The sequence below is a fragment of the Pogona vitticeps genome, chromosome 13 (assembly GCF_051106095.1).
Source record: "Pogona vitticeps strain Pit_001003342236 chromosome 13, PviZW2.1, whole genome shotgun sequence".
Lineage (NCBI taxonomy): Eukaryota > Metazoa > Chordata > Lepidosauria > Squamata > Agamidae > Pogona > Pogona vitticeps.
Window position 1 is genome coordinate 19,187,790 of NC_135795.1, and position 13,600 is coordinate 19,201,389.

A 13,600-nucleotide genomic window follows, 5' to 3' on the forward strand; every position below is an offset into this window, starting at 1 on the left:
CACACTTCAAAAGTACTGAGTGGGGAATAAAGTTACTTTACTGATGCAACTGTCCGTTCCCTAGTTACCTTCAGGAGTTACTATTAAAAGGAACTTTTGGACAGGACGATTCAGTTTAGATATCATCGTCTCATCAGCCCAAAGGGGGTTCCCCTGCAGAAATTAAGACAGTCATGCGCCTAACAGAAATGCAACGACACTGCAGAAGAATTTATTTATGAACGCTGTGAGCAACAGGATGGAATGACTTTGGAACAGTATGTGGTTTTTTTTTGGAAGAGTAACTTTCTAAGCTCAGCAGAAAACTGGCTGAAACATTTCAGGAAGCAAAAGGAGACGAAGCCAGAGCCATGATCAACAAACGGCAGCTGGTTCAACACACCTATTCAAAATCTAGCAAACTCTCCATGTTTGAGAAGCTTTTTCGGGTCAGGGAGTTGTATTCCAAAAAAACCCCATTGTTTGGGCAGGGGATCGATTCTCCTTGAAACAAACATGGCAATATTTAAGGTGTGTGCAGATTTGAACGGCAACCGTGTAAATTCTGCAGGAGGCACAAATCTGTTTCTCACGAGCCGCAATTAACCTCAACACGACACTATTGTATCTACATGTGAAATAATTAGAATTGCCTGCTCTCTGAACCTTGCCCTAAAAGCCAGATTTGAGGGCCCTGGTTTTTCAGAATGGCAGGGACGATCACCAGCAGGGCTTGGAATTATGATCCTTTCGTACTCCGTTCCCATAATCCCCCCTCGATTATGCTTACTGTAGTCCGCATCTACCACTCCAGACTATTAGCTAGACTCGCTGCTACCTTTAGATCTTAAATACTGTTTATTTTTTTTTAAAAAAGAAAAGTTAAATGATGCCTACTTTAAAAATGATCCACTTATTCTGAAATTGACAACATTGCATAAGACCTCCTGTCTCTTTACGTCTGCCTAGTTTTTCACTTTTTTTAAAAAAAAAATCCCATTGGAGAAAAAAAGAACTCCCTTTGTCAAATCAAAGTGGAGTGCCACGATGGAAGAAAAATGGGATATAAATGCACTATATAATACCAGCTGCCTGTTCTTCTGGGACATTCTCCTATCAGCAAATGAAAGCTAATTTAGAGCTATTACTATATGCCTCGCGAACAAACAACATGCATCGTTTGAATAATGCAGTGCCTCTTTGCTTGTTCTGTCGTTATGGGTACCGAGGCCATTTTAGCATGCACCTGCAAACATGGGAGTGCAGAAAGGCTGGAGAAAATGGATATAAATATAAAACCCATTGCAAAAAATTATCATGATTAAGGTCAGCATTTGAAATGATAATGAATGATTTATACCACCGGGCTGGGCAGCTGAGCGGGAGAGCGCCACTGTTGCTCTGCCCTACATACGGGCTTCCAACAGGACTCTGTTCAGAGTTCAGAAACACTGGGGGTTTTGGGATTACTGATTCTGAATTCCCTAGCTAACGTGACTGTCGGTCATGCTGGTTTGGGAACTCGGGAAGTTTGGGTTGCCCAGTTTTGAGTTTGGGTTAAATTCCTCCATCTGTGCAGCAGAAGTCCAGAGATTTACAGAGCAGAATAGCTTCCAGTCCCCAAAATTTACTCCACAACCCCCCCTTTTTCCTCACCCACTGGTATGTCCAGTTTAAATAACTCACTGACATAAGTAGGAAGGCGAATAAAAGGTGCAATTTACATACAGTGAGCAGGTACCAGCAAGCTAGAAACGTGGCTGCTTTGAGCAGCAGGTTTCAACAGATTCACTAAGGGCTTGCAACAGACAGAGGAGAGGGAAAGAGATATAACGAGAAGGGGCTCTCTTTGAATTCAGAGGTAGGGAAGGATCTATTGTTTAATGCTGTTAGTGATTGACAGTCATCCCAGCCCCGAAAAGGTTCCCTTCCAACGACACCTTCGAGAGTCAGCATGCGAGGTTGCAAAACTCCACTGGTTTGGTTCTAAAAGGGTTCCTGGCTTTCCTGCCATTGGCCCCTGGTCTGATCCACCTTGACCTTTCTGATATTTTAACCCATAACGTGGTTAAAATCCCAGGGAAGGGCACACACAGAAAAACTCTTTTCTTGGATATTGATTATTCCCCCCACAATTTATTTTACATTCTGGCCCTTAAGGATGCATCCATTGCAGACAGGACGAAACAATAATTTAAATCGCTGTATTCAGGATGCTGTAGCCTGGTTAACCGAACCGTTACTCCAGCTCTTTTCGACAGAAGTGGAGTCCACTTGACAGTTATGGAGCTGTTCAGAAAAATCAAAATACTACGAGGGAACACAGGATTCGTGTGTTAGCAGAAGGGAGGTGTATTCAGAGACTGTTTACATCAGTGTGGAAACAATGATTGAGAAGACAATTGTATTGGCAGGATAGGAGGACATAAAAGAACTATAAGAACCAGCCGATGGGAAGAGAAAACAGAGAAAATAATGTATAACATTGTAATACACAGGAGGAGGAGGAGGAATACAGGCAGATTCCTGATGCCGATCAATACTTTTTATGTCTTTTCCACCACCTGATCTTCAAAGCACTTTACGGCCGGACTCGTTTCAGCCTGGTGCGAAGAATACAGGCAGTGAGATCCCAAGCATACGAACTTTATAGGGCAGAGTCACACCATCAAAAGCCGTGTAAGGATGGCGTCATAAATGTGGACTTCGCTAGGAGTCCACATTTCTCCTAATCCCACTGCTTTTGTGGCTTGAAGATGTGTTTTTTGTGGGGTCCAAGATGGAGTAGGTGGAAGGAGGGAAAAAAATGGTGTCCACACTGCGCTGCGCAGAAATACATCGGCTTCTCCTCAGATCCGGATCGGAGCCTGAAAAAGTCATCAGGTAAGGACAGCCAGATCCCAAAGTGAAGATAACACTCCCGTAGTTTAGTTTCTGAAACACTCTCTGGCTTAGAAGCCGGATCATCTCTCCCCCCCCCTTCAGCTTGCCACTCTGCCAAACAGCCCCAGGCCTTCTGTGACATCACAGCTGCTGTGATGTCACAGAAGGTGGCAGCCACAGAGAGAGAGAGAGAGAAAGAGCACGCCTGCCACCTCCACCTACAAATTTTCCTTGTGTGCATTCAGAACAGGTCAGCCCGCACAGAAGAGGGAACCCAGATAGGCTGGCAAGCTAGAGGGCAAGGAACGACTTCCAACAGTAGAAGGGGAGCTTGAAAAAGTTACTTTTTTTGGGGGGGGGGAGCAAGGTTTCCATCCTCTGCACGAAAGACACCATGACTGGCAAAGATTCAGCAAGCCACGGCGTTCCAGATTACATGGGACGTGGAAGCACCTATTTTAAAGGCGGTGCTAGATTTAAAAACAAACCCCTCACTCTGTATGCAAAATAATTCCCCCAAAACTATTAAGAGACCATGCCCTCTCCCTGACATGTTTCTGAAGAGCTGGGGTGCTCCGTGTTTTGAGTACATCCTATGTAGGGCTCTCCGGATGGGATTGAAGTACAAACCCCCCCCATCATCCCCATTATTTTCTGTGCTGGTTAAAGGCTGATGGGGAGTTAGAATCCACCGTCATCCAACGTGTCCCCCAATGCTACTTCACAGAGGTGTTGTGTGTCGTCTTCCTCTGACGCCAGGCCCTTTGTTCAGAACATGGCGGTTGCCGAGCATCACGGTCGATGCTGGTCCCCCAGCCAAAGCCACAGCGCCTGACCCGTCCCCCACAGCATTTCTCCCCCGTTCTGATCTGCAAAACAAGCCTGCAGGATCCCCAGTGGGAGGTTGAGCTGGTGCGGAGGACCTGGCTTCAAGATCCTTCATCTGCCCCATTTCCAGGAGAAGGAGGCTCATCGCGAACCGGTCAAGCCAACCCGGGAAGAACAGGATCTGCGCATCCTGAAAACAGCAACTCTGGAGTCCTCTTTCTCCATGCTCTTTTATCTCCGTCTCCCATGCCCCGGCAGTGGCACAACTTTGGCGCATGCTCGGCGCACCTGTACATGAGCTGTCATGTTTCAATGCGCAGACGTGTGTGTGTTCAGAGAACAGTTACATAAGATGCCCAGGCCTCCTGCCTGTTTTCTGTTTTTCTGACACCCCCACGTATATAATCAACACATCCAGACTTCCAGGGCTAATGGACGCCGATGAAAGAGAGGGGCGGAGCCGAGGAGTCCTTATCGAAAGAAACACCCCCCCCCTTTTGTGCGCTTCTGGTGTCAAGGCTTTGTGAATGTCGGACACCCTCCTTCCTAACCACGCTTGCCCCCTACGCACACCCCAGTTTTCCAGCTTTAAAAGAAAGGATGCTGTAGAGCTAGAAGAAATTTAAAAGTCAGGCTGGAATCGGTCATTTCCGATCCCATTATCTCGCGTCGCCAGTGGTCTAACTGCAGAGGCAAAATGGCTTCCGTCGTCCAAACCGCAACAGTGCTTCTTGGGTCCTCTCGGGTAACAAGGCGGGAGCTATAGGCGCCTGTTTGCCTTCTGGCGGTAGATTTCTTCTGTAAAAGGCCTGGCGGGGGAAAAAGAGACCAAAGTTTTGGAAAGGGAGGGGGCGGACCAAAGAAAGAGAGAAAGGTAGGAAATGAAAACGGGTAAAGCTCTTTGCTCCCTGGCCGAGAGAGAATCTGCTGCCAGTCAGAGCTTGTAATACTGAACCAATTGTGCCGATTCGTATAAGGCAGCTTTCTGTGTTTGTGAGGTTTGGGGACATTTTCCCCAAAAGCCAGCACTCTCCAGAGATGCAGCTGTCCACTACAACTCCCAGTAGCCACGCCAAGATAAACCCACCGGCAGAGATTATGGGAGATGGTAATCTGAACCATTTGGAGGGTGCAAAACGAGGGAAGGCCACGCTAAGGGTTTCCCCTGAGACCATCGGGAGCATGGGGGCTTTGTAGGAAGACCCATGAAAGGTCTCTGGCGGCTGCTCAGCCATATACGTTGGTTCTGTAGGTCACCATTGAGGGTGACCGAGAGATGGAACCGGGGGCAGAGGGGAGCACCGAAGGATAAGCACAGCTTTCAAGAGTTTCTCCAGGATCCTCTTGTCCAAACCTAAACGGGGCATCAACTGATAGGTCTCTTGGCTGGGAGGGGCTACCATCAGGCCAACTTGGCTCCATGCCCCCCCCCCCCCGCAGCTCCTACTCAGCAGGGTCCCACACGGGTCTAGTCTCCTAAAATGAGTCTCCCAAAATGAGTACCCAGCTTGCTGGGGGGGGCAATGTGTAGCCTGTATAATTAAATTGTAAACCGCCCGGAGAGTGCTTGTAGCGCTATGGGGTGGTACATAAGTCCAATAAATAAATAAATAAATAAATAAATAAATAAATAAATAAATAAATAAATAAATAAATAGTCTCCATCCGGCTTGTCACAGCGACAGGTATTTTGCCAGCGTCTCATTAAGCCCGCAAAGCAGGCACCACCTCAGGGCTCCTCTGTGCCTCGGAGAGGAATCGACGTTCAACCCCCGGCTTGTCTGTCACAGATCCCGCTGGAATGAATGAACGGGAAATATCTCAAGCGGGAAACCTATAATTAAACCAGATACGGAGGCTTATTTCCTCCAAGTGTGGGCACCGGAGAGAAACATGTCCAGGGAGCTTACAGACATACATGTGTTTTTTGGGTTGTTTTTTTTTTTTTGTCTGGCAAGGCTGTGCTGTCAATCAAAAAGGGTCTGCTCATTGGCCAAAGGACTGGGGAAAGTTACTTTTCTAGGGGGTGGTTATTTCAAGAGTCAGTGTAGGCCAGTAAGCTGTGGCACCCAAAGGACAACCAAGTTCTATTTGATGTGATCTTTTATGGACCACAGCTGTCCTTATCAGATGAATGTTGAGGATGCTGAAGGCCAAATCAAGCACCTTAATCTGGTAGATGCCACAAAATTTCCTTCCTTCCTTCCTTCCTTCCTTCCTTCCTTCCTTCCTTCCTTCCTTCCTTCCTTCCTTCCTTCCTTCCTTCCTTCCTTCCTTCCTTCCTTCCTTTTATCCATATATCTTTTCTTTCTTTCCTTCTTTCCTTCTTTCCTTCTTTCCTTCCTTCCTTCCTTCCTTCCTTCCTTCCTTCCTTCCTTCCTTCCTTTTATCCATATATCTTTTCTTTTTCCTTCTTTCCTTCCTTCCTTCCTTCCTTCCTTCCTTCCATTCCATTCCATTCTTTTTCCTTCCTTCCTTCCTTCCTTCCTTCCTTCCTTCCTTCCTTCCTTCCTTCCTTCCTTCCTTCCTTCCTTCCTTCCTTCCTTCCTTCCTTCCTTCCTTCCTTCCTTCCTTCCTTCCTTCCTTTTATTTTCTTTTCCTTCCTTCCTTCCTTCCTTCCTTCCTTCCTTCCTTCCTTCCTTCCTTCCTTCCTTCCTTCCTTCCTTCCTTCCTTCCTTCCTTCCTTCCTTCCTTCCTTCCTTCCTTCCTTCCTTCCTTCCTTCCTCCCTCCCTCCCTCCCTTCCTTCCTTCCTTCCTTCCTTCCCTCAAGTTCCCAGCTTGCTTCTTTGACAATGCTCCGTCGCCTGTGAATTATCTTGGTCACCAATCACTAGACCGACTCACCCTTCATATAGCAGCGCAATGGTGTAGCATAGCGCTACAACGGCCGTCAGGAGGAAACCAGCAGGGCTCGCATGCCTGGTTCAAAAAGACAGAAAACAATATGGTGAATGTGTGCGTGTTGGAAGCAGGACACACACAGCCCAAAACAAAACAAAACAAAACAGCAACCCATGCTTTCTTACTGCAATATTAAGCTCCGATCTTATGTAAGGGGGCCTTAAGTCAGCAAGGCGGGAAGAATATGAGCTCATCCCGGGAAGAAGAACACCAGCCAAGGCCTTACGCTTTGTACCGGAGCTGTGAATGCTTTCTCCGTTCCAGGCATCCAAGGTTAATTGGCAAAATCTGTGGCTCAATTAGCAGGCCCCTCCTCCACCCGCCTCCATTTCTGGGGCCTAATTGGGTCCTCTCTTTTATTTCCTTGTTGTTAGATGAAACAATGCGATTTCGGTCACCGAAGATGGAACAATGATGCTAAGTCTGGAGATTATGTAGGCGATTTAGAAGCTGAAAGAAGGGTTATGTAAGAGCGGAGCCCTACGCCAGTCAGCTCAACTGGCGAGAAGACTCCCTGGCGTCTAAGATGGAAACGCAGGCCAGAGACCCAGAGACAAGAACGGAGGTCCACATCAAGCACAATGCTTTCGTTGGGTAGATCCAAAAGGATCAGATGGAAACAGCCTAACAGATCTTGCTCTTGGCCCCGGAAACGTCTTTCTAGTTAATGAAGCAGGAGATATTCATTTGAGCTTGACTTGGAAACAAATTCTGGGAGTTCGTGAAAAGTTGACCTGCCCTGTTTGGAAGGCAGCTCGCCCACCTACATTAATGATAACAACGCATTTTAATGAATCAGTGTACCTGCGGCTATTTTTAGAAAGAAAGAAAAAAAAGAGGGAGGTGGAATATTTTTAAAAAGGCAGATCATGTGCCAGATCAGAGAGGGTAAGGTTGCATGACTGCCTGAATCAGCGTTTCTCTGGCTTGAGATGTGCCCATCAGCTCTATCACGAAGAGGTGAGTTCATCCAAGTTCACCTCTGGGAGAAAAAAATCTGCCTGGATGTAGCATAGGGGAGAAGAGCGGGTATTGAGGAATGAAGCCAGGGGTCAAGCCAGACTGCGCTTGAGAAGAACTTGGAAAAGCTGGCCTAACTCCCCCAGAATCCCAATGGCCTACATCTCCCAGAATCCCAACGACCTACATCCCCCAGAATCCCAATGGCCTACATCTTCCAGAATCCCAATGGCCCACCTCCCCCAGAATCCCAATGGCCTACATCTCCCAGAATCCAAATGGCCTACATCCCCCAGAATCCCAATGGCCTACATCTCCCAGAATCCCAATGGCCCACCTCCCCCAGAATCCCAATGGCCTACATCTCCCAGAATCACAACGGCCTACATCCCCCAGAATCCCAATGGCCTACATCTCCCAGAATCCCAATGGCCTACATCTCCCAGAATCCCAATGGCCTACCTCCCCCAGAATCCCAACGGTCTACATCTCCCAGAATCCAAATGGCCTACATCTCCCAGAATCCCAATGGCCCACATCCCCCAGAATCCCAATGGCCTACATCTCCCAGAATCCCAATGGCCTACATCTCCCAGAATCCCAATGGCCCACCTCCCCCAGAATCCCAATGGCCTACATCTCCCAGAATCCCAATGGCCTAAATCTCCCAGAATCCCAATGGCCCACATCCCCCAGAATCCCAATGGCCTACATCTCCCAGAATCCCAATGGCCTACATCTCCCAGAATCCCAATGGCCCACCTCCCCCAGAATCCCAATGGCCTACATCTCCCAGAATCCCAATGGCCTACATCTCCCAGAATCCCAATGGCCTACATCCCCCAGAATCCCAATGGCCTACATCTCCCAGAATCCCAATGACTGGGGGATTCTGGGCGTTCAAGTCGAAGAAAGGAGCTTTTCCAAGAGTTTTTATGAACTCTGGATTGGTATTTGAATTAGTTTCTGTGCACGGAGTGGTGGGCGGGCGCCATCTTGCCTTTCATCTCAGGCAACAGGAACTTCTGATGGGAGGTTGTGTCATTTCCTACAAGACCACCCCAAGTCGCAACCTGTCTAGTCTGTTTTTTTTCCCCATTGTCTCTCACACACATTTTCTTCCGTTGTACAGCTCTTTGACTACAGAAAGAAGACTTGCAGCTAATGGTTGAACTACTTTTGTCAGGGACGGGGTTTTATGCCCAGGCAAAGTCCCATCATAAACCGGATGTCCTGTTGCTCTTCCTGTTGAGGCCAAGCAATAAAAAACAAGGGCGATGGAAGCCCCCAACACAACCCAATATGAAAGAGACACAAAATCTTGAGATGTTCAAAACAGGTTTTAACATTACAATTTGAGGCCCCAGAATTATTGTTTTGGGGGTTTCAAGAATATAGGGGCTGGGACTTTAGGAGATGGTTTTTTTCCCCCTCCTACACTTCCCCCTCAACTCCCAGCCTAAATAAAGAAGGCAGTTTTTATACCCCAAAAATTATCAATTTCAGAAGTTATTTCCATAGGCCATTACACCATTTTTAGTGTAGCATCTTTGGTTACAAAGAAATATAATCCATTTAATCTCACGTAAGGGACAATAATTCAACAGCCATACAATAGTCCTTATCTATAGAAGATCCCAACTTAATGCCCGACAGTTTGGAAAAGTTAATTTGGTGGCTGGAAGGATCTATCTCTTAACGAGTACCTTTTCCAAACTCTGCAGCTCCCTGAAAAAAACAAGCCAGATCTATATTTTTAAAAGTTCATATCTCTTTTTTTTTTTGGCCATCGTTCTGCAAACATGACCTACTGTCTTCCTTTGATCAAGGACCGGTCGATGGCTGGGCGTGTGTCCCTTCCCCCTTAGAGCCACTGTTTTGATCAAACAAAAAGCGGATCAATCCTCCCCCCCCCCCAGTGAGCCACTTAAGAAATGGGTCACTAAGGAACAACGCTGACCTAGAAGATGCCGGGGGGGGGGGGGGCTTGGCAATCAGCACGGCTGCTGATGCAAGGAGACTGGCCGCATACGGGTCTTGCGCTAGCGCTGTGTTGGGTGCCAACGGATGATGCCGGAGACGGGGGGGGGGAGAGCACATTTAACATCAGGATACGGTAATAAGGGCAAGTTACAGAAGCAAACACAGCTTAGTAAACAGCAGGGCTAAATTAGGTTTTTTATTTGGTGTTATGAAGAGTGGAGAATCATTCATAATAAACCACAATGTAGGCCAACCGCATCTCAAAGGATGATGATGCCCAAAAGGTTCACAAGTCAGGCAACGACAGAAGGACCTCAAAGGTCCTATCGGCTGACACCACCCCTGAGAGGTGGCTTTATTCACTGAAAGAGGGTCCGCCACCTTTCAAGATGCTCTGTTCCATGTGTTGAGCACCCAGGTTCTGGAAGTGGAGAGTTCTATAAGCAGTGGTCCCCAACCTTGGGCCTCCAGATGTTCTTAGACTACAACCCCCAGAAGCCTTCACCACCACTTGTGGTGGCCAGGATTTCTGGGAGTTGAAGTACAAGGACATCTGGAGGCCCAAGGTTGGGGACCACTGCTATAAAGGAACAAAACTAACCCTGGGCAATGTTCTGAAGTTGTATAGACCAAGTTCACATCATTATTTTGGCATCCAAGATGAGTTCATTGGGAGATTCCTCCTTCTTCTACAGCCCTCCGTGCACCCAAACCTCCTCCTGTTGGTTTCTCAGCTCCTTCCAGAGCAGGAATTTAAGACGCAGGAGGGCACTAGCTAATTCTGGATCTCAGCGATCCTGGTCTTTAAATGGAGCGCCGTGTCCATGAAAACTCAATTAATTCTTCAGACGGGTTTTGGCTGCCCGCTGCCATCAAGATGAAACCAGACCTTTCCTCTCCGAGTCAAAGAGTCCTGTTTCAGCCTGGTAGCTCATGGAGAGAGCAATTAGTATCTCTAATTGCGAAAACATTTAATCACATTTGAGTCCAAAGCTTGACCTTGCAGGGCGACCACAGGCTAAGGAAAGATTGGTGCGGCTTCGAAGCAGTGACCGGAGGGGTTAGGAAAAGCAACTTCTGTTACTGTTCTCGAAAACCACTCTTTTCAGAAAGCTGTGGACAGATTTGAATGATTAGTCCCTGCCACCCTCGGTGCATTCTCGGTTTCAGACGGCTGGAATAAACACCAGGTCTTTGTGTCTTTTCAAGGGAAAAGATGAGTCGGAAGGAGAGAGAGAGGCGACGTAAAAGACCACAGCCAATTTTTCCCGGAGGAGCTAAGCTAGAAAGGAAAGACGTCTCCCTCAAGATCCTATTTTGAGCAAGGCTATCCAGCCACCGTAAAAGCTGGATGTTCCAGGAGGTTGGTACAGGCTCTCCAGCACCCGGGAGAGCTCCTGGAGAAGGCTGACATTGATCCAACCATGTCAACGGAGCTCAAAGGAGGCCTCGTGACTCCCGCCGGAGAATGGCAGGAATCCCAGCTCAAACAGTGGAGTTCCAAGAAGCAGAAAGGTGTGTTTGGATTGCAGTCATCATGCCTGATGGTGCTATGAAGGAGCTCCCCATTAGATCTGCTGCCTTTAACATTGTCAGTAGGAAGGTGGCCTGCCTCTGATGGTCAATAGCCGTGCACGCTGCTTTTCCCCAGTAGCTGGGATCTGCCCTTCCAATCCAGCAACTATCCCTCTGAATAGTCAGTGGGGTGCAGTGGTTAGGGTGCTAGTCTTGGACTTATCAGTTTCCGAGCCGTGAAATGGTCAGGAAATGCTGCTGAATCATAGAAGAATTGTGCAATTATTGAGTTGGAAGGCCATCAAGTCCAACCTCCTGCTCAGGGCAGGAATCCAGATCAAAGCAGATCAGACATTTTGTCATTTTCTCTTGAAGGCCTCCCATGTTGGAGGGCTCACCCCCCTCTTGAGGTCATGGGTTCCATACTGTCGTACTGCTCTAACAGTTAGGAAGTTTTTCCTGCTATTCAGCCCGAATCCGGATTCCTGTCATCTGAGCCCAATCAGCCTGACCTCCTTCCTGCATATGGTGGGGATACAGGGCAGAGGAATAAATCCAGGCACACCATCTTGTGTTTACTGGAGAAATGAGGGAGTAGAAATATGACAAAGAACTGAAACAAAAATAAATAAAAACACAACCCCCTTCAGAGTCCAGTGGATTCAGATACTATGAGAACTTCCACTTTTTAGATTAGGCATCCTTCAGTCTCGAGAGACTATGGTAATGTGCTCTGAATGGAGGACTTGGAACGGCGTCTAGTGTGGCTGAGAAGGCCAATTCGAGAGTGACCATCCCTTCCATACCGAAGACAAATACAATCTGTCCCCTGTCCAGCTCCCTGGTTTTGCTGCTTTTGTGACTTCCTCTTTGCCTCAGCCTGCTGGGCAAGGGTCTCTTCAAATTGGGAGAGGCCGTGATGCACCATCTGCCTCCAGGCTGAACGTTCAGATGTCAAGGTTTCCCATCTGTTGAGGTCCGTTCCTAAGGCCTTCAGATCCCACTTGCAGATATCCTTGTATCACAGCTGTGGTCTCCCTCTGGGGCGATTTCCTTGCACTAATTCTCCATACGGGGGATCTTTTGGAATCCGACCATCAACCATTCTCACAACATGCCAATCCAACGTACTTCCACCTTATAGGGCAATTCAATCCCCAAAGCATTAGGTTCTTTTTTCAATAATTTAGATTTTTCAGGAAGATTCTTCTCCCCCAATGAAGGGAAGGACACAGCAGCAAGACACAAGGAATCTTAGTTTTAAACTAATACTTTGCTTATTATCTTTTTTTCCAAAGGCTACTCTGTCCTGTTTTTAATCTTTGCCTTCATGTCTCACTTGTACCATGAGTCATTATGGATGATTTATGCTCCGTCCATCAAGAGGTAATGGACAACTCATAGCAATTCAGATATAAAGTGCTGTCTCTATTGAATGGCGTACTTAATTTTTTTTAAAAAAGAAAAATATATAATTAAGTTTGGTTGCGGTGAAGTTGCAAATGTACATAAAAATATAACCAGTTCTGATCAGTTTGAAATGGGCAACGAGGCAGAAACAGAGGGGGAGAATTTGGGCAAAGCTCCCCTCCCACCATGTACGTATTCTTTCTTTTTTTTAAATGTTAGTTTGAGTATGCTGAGCTTAAGCCTCGGAAATCGGAGATGTGCCCTGGGTCCTTTTCATGAGGTCATACAGAACATGTTCTCACAGAGTGGAAGGAAACAGCCTTGATGCTCGGGCGTCATGGCGACGGGAGATGAGATGAGCAGCCACTGCGATGGGACAAAGGGTTTGCTTGTCCTGTTTTGCCACGGAGTGATGGGGGGACAGATTACCCACGGTCCCTGCCTGTTATCACTTCTGGTTTTCAGATGGGTTTTTTGGGGGGGGGACTAGGGGCCAGCTCCTGAAACCAGGAGGGCCGCCGGTCAATCCATATTGTATATTAGTCCCCTTCTAGAGTCCTGCGTCCAGTTCTAGACACTGCACACCAAGAAGGATGCTGACAAATCGGAACAAGTTCAGAGGAGGGCGACAAAGAGGATCAGGGGGCTGGAAAGCAACCCCTAGGAGGAAAGACTGAAAGAAGAAATGGGCATGTTTAGCCTTGAGACAAGAAGACGGGGGGGGGGGAGATAGGAGAGCCCTTTTCAAAGACTTAAAAGGTGGTCCTACAGAGGAGGGGTAGGATCTGTTCTTGAACATCCCAGAGTGTAGGGCACATAATAATGGGCTCAAGCAACAGGAAGCCAAATTTCAGCTGAATATGTCAGGAAAAACATCTCTACTGTTAAAGAAGTATGACAATGACCTCGAGAGGTCCTGAGCGCTCCAACACTGGAGGCATACAAGAGAAAATTGGACAAACATCTTTCAGATCTGCCTTGTTTTGGATTCCTGGACTGAGCAGGATTAAGTTTTTGTTCAACTTTTCAGGACATTTTAAGATTTGGCCCTCTATGTTTTTTTAAAGAAACAAACAAACAAATACCCCTTCTTGCATCTTAAAAAGAGGCCTGATTCATTCTATCCTCCTCGATGCTTGGC

General features: G+C 47.3%; 1 protein-coding gene across 8 annotated transcripts in view; it reads right to left on the bottom strand.

Moving 5' to 3' along the window:
- The window catches only part of PEMT (phosphatidylethanolamine N-methyltransferase), a 69,858-nt gene that overhangs the window by 8,193 nt on the left and 48,065 nt on the right, over positions 1 to 13,600 (bottom strand). For 5 of the 8 annotated variants that reach the window (XM_072982920.2, XM_072982918.2, XM_078381299.1 and 2 more), the window contains 2 exons: positions 6,535 to 6,609; positions 2,096 to 4,499 (listed from right to left, as the gene is read on the bottom strand). The exons of 2 other annotated variants lie outside the window; for them this stretch is intronic. In XM_072982920.2, coding sequence (XP_072839021.2) covers positions 4,451 to 4,499; positions 6,535 to 6,609 — 124 coding nt within the window. In that variant the 3' untranslated portion in view covers positions 2,096 to 4,450. Of the gene's footprint in view, positions 1 to 2,095; positions 4,500 to 6,438; positions 6,610 to 13,600 lie in introns of those variants that run through there. One more of the 8 variants, XM_078381302.1, reaches the window with a different exon arrangement.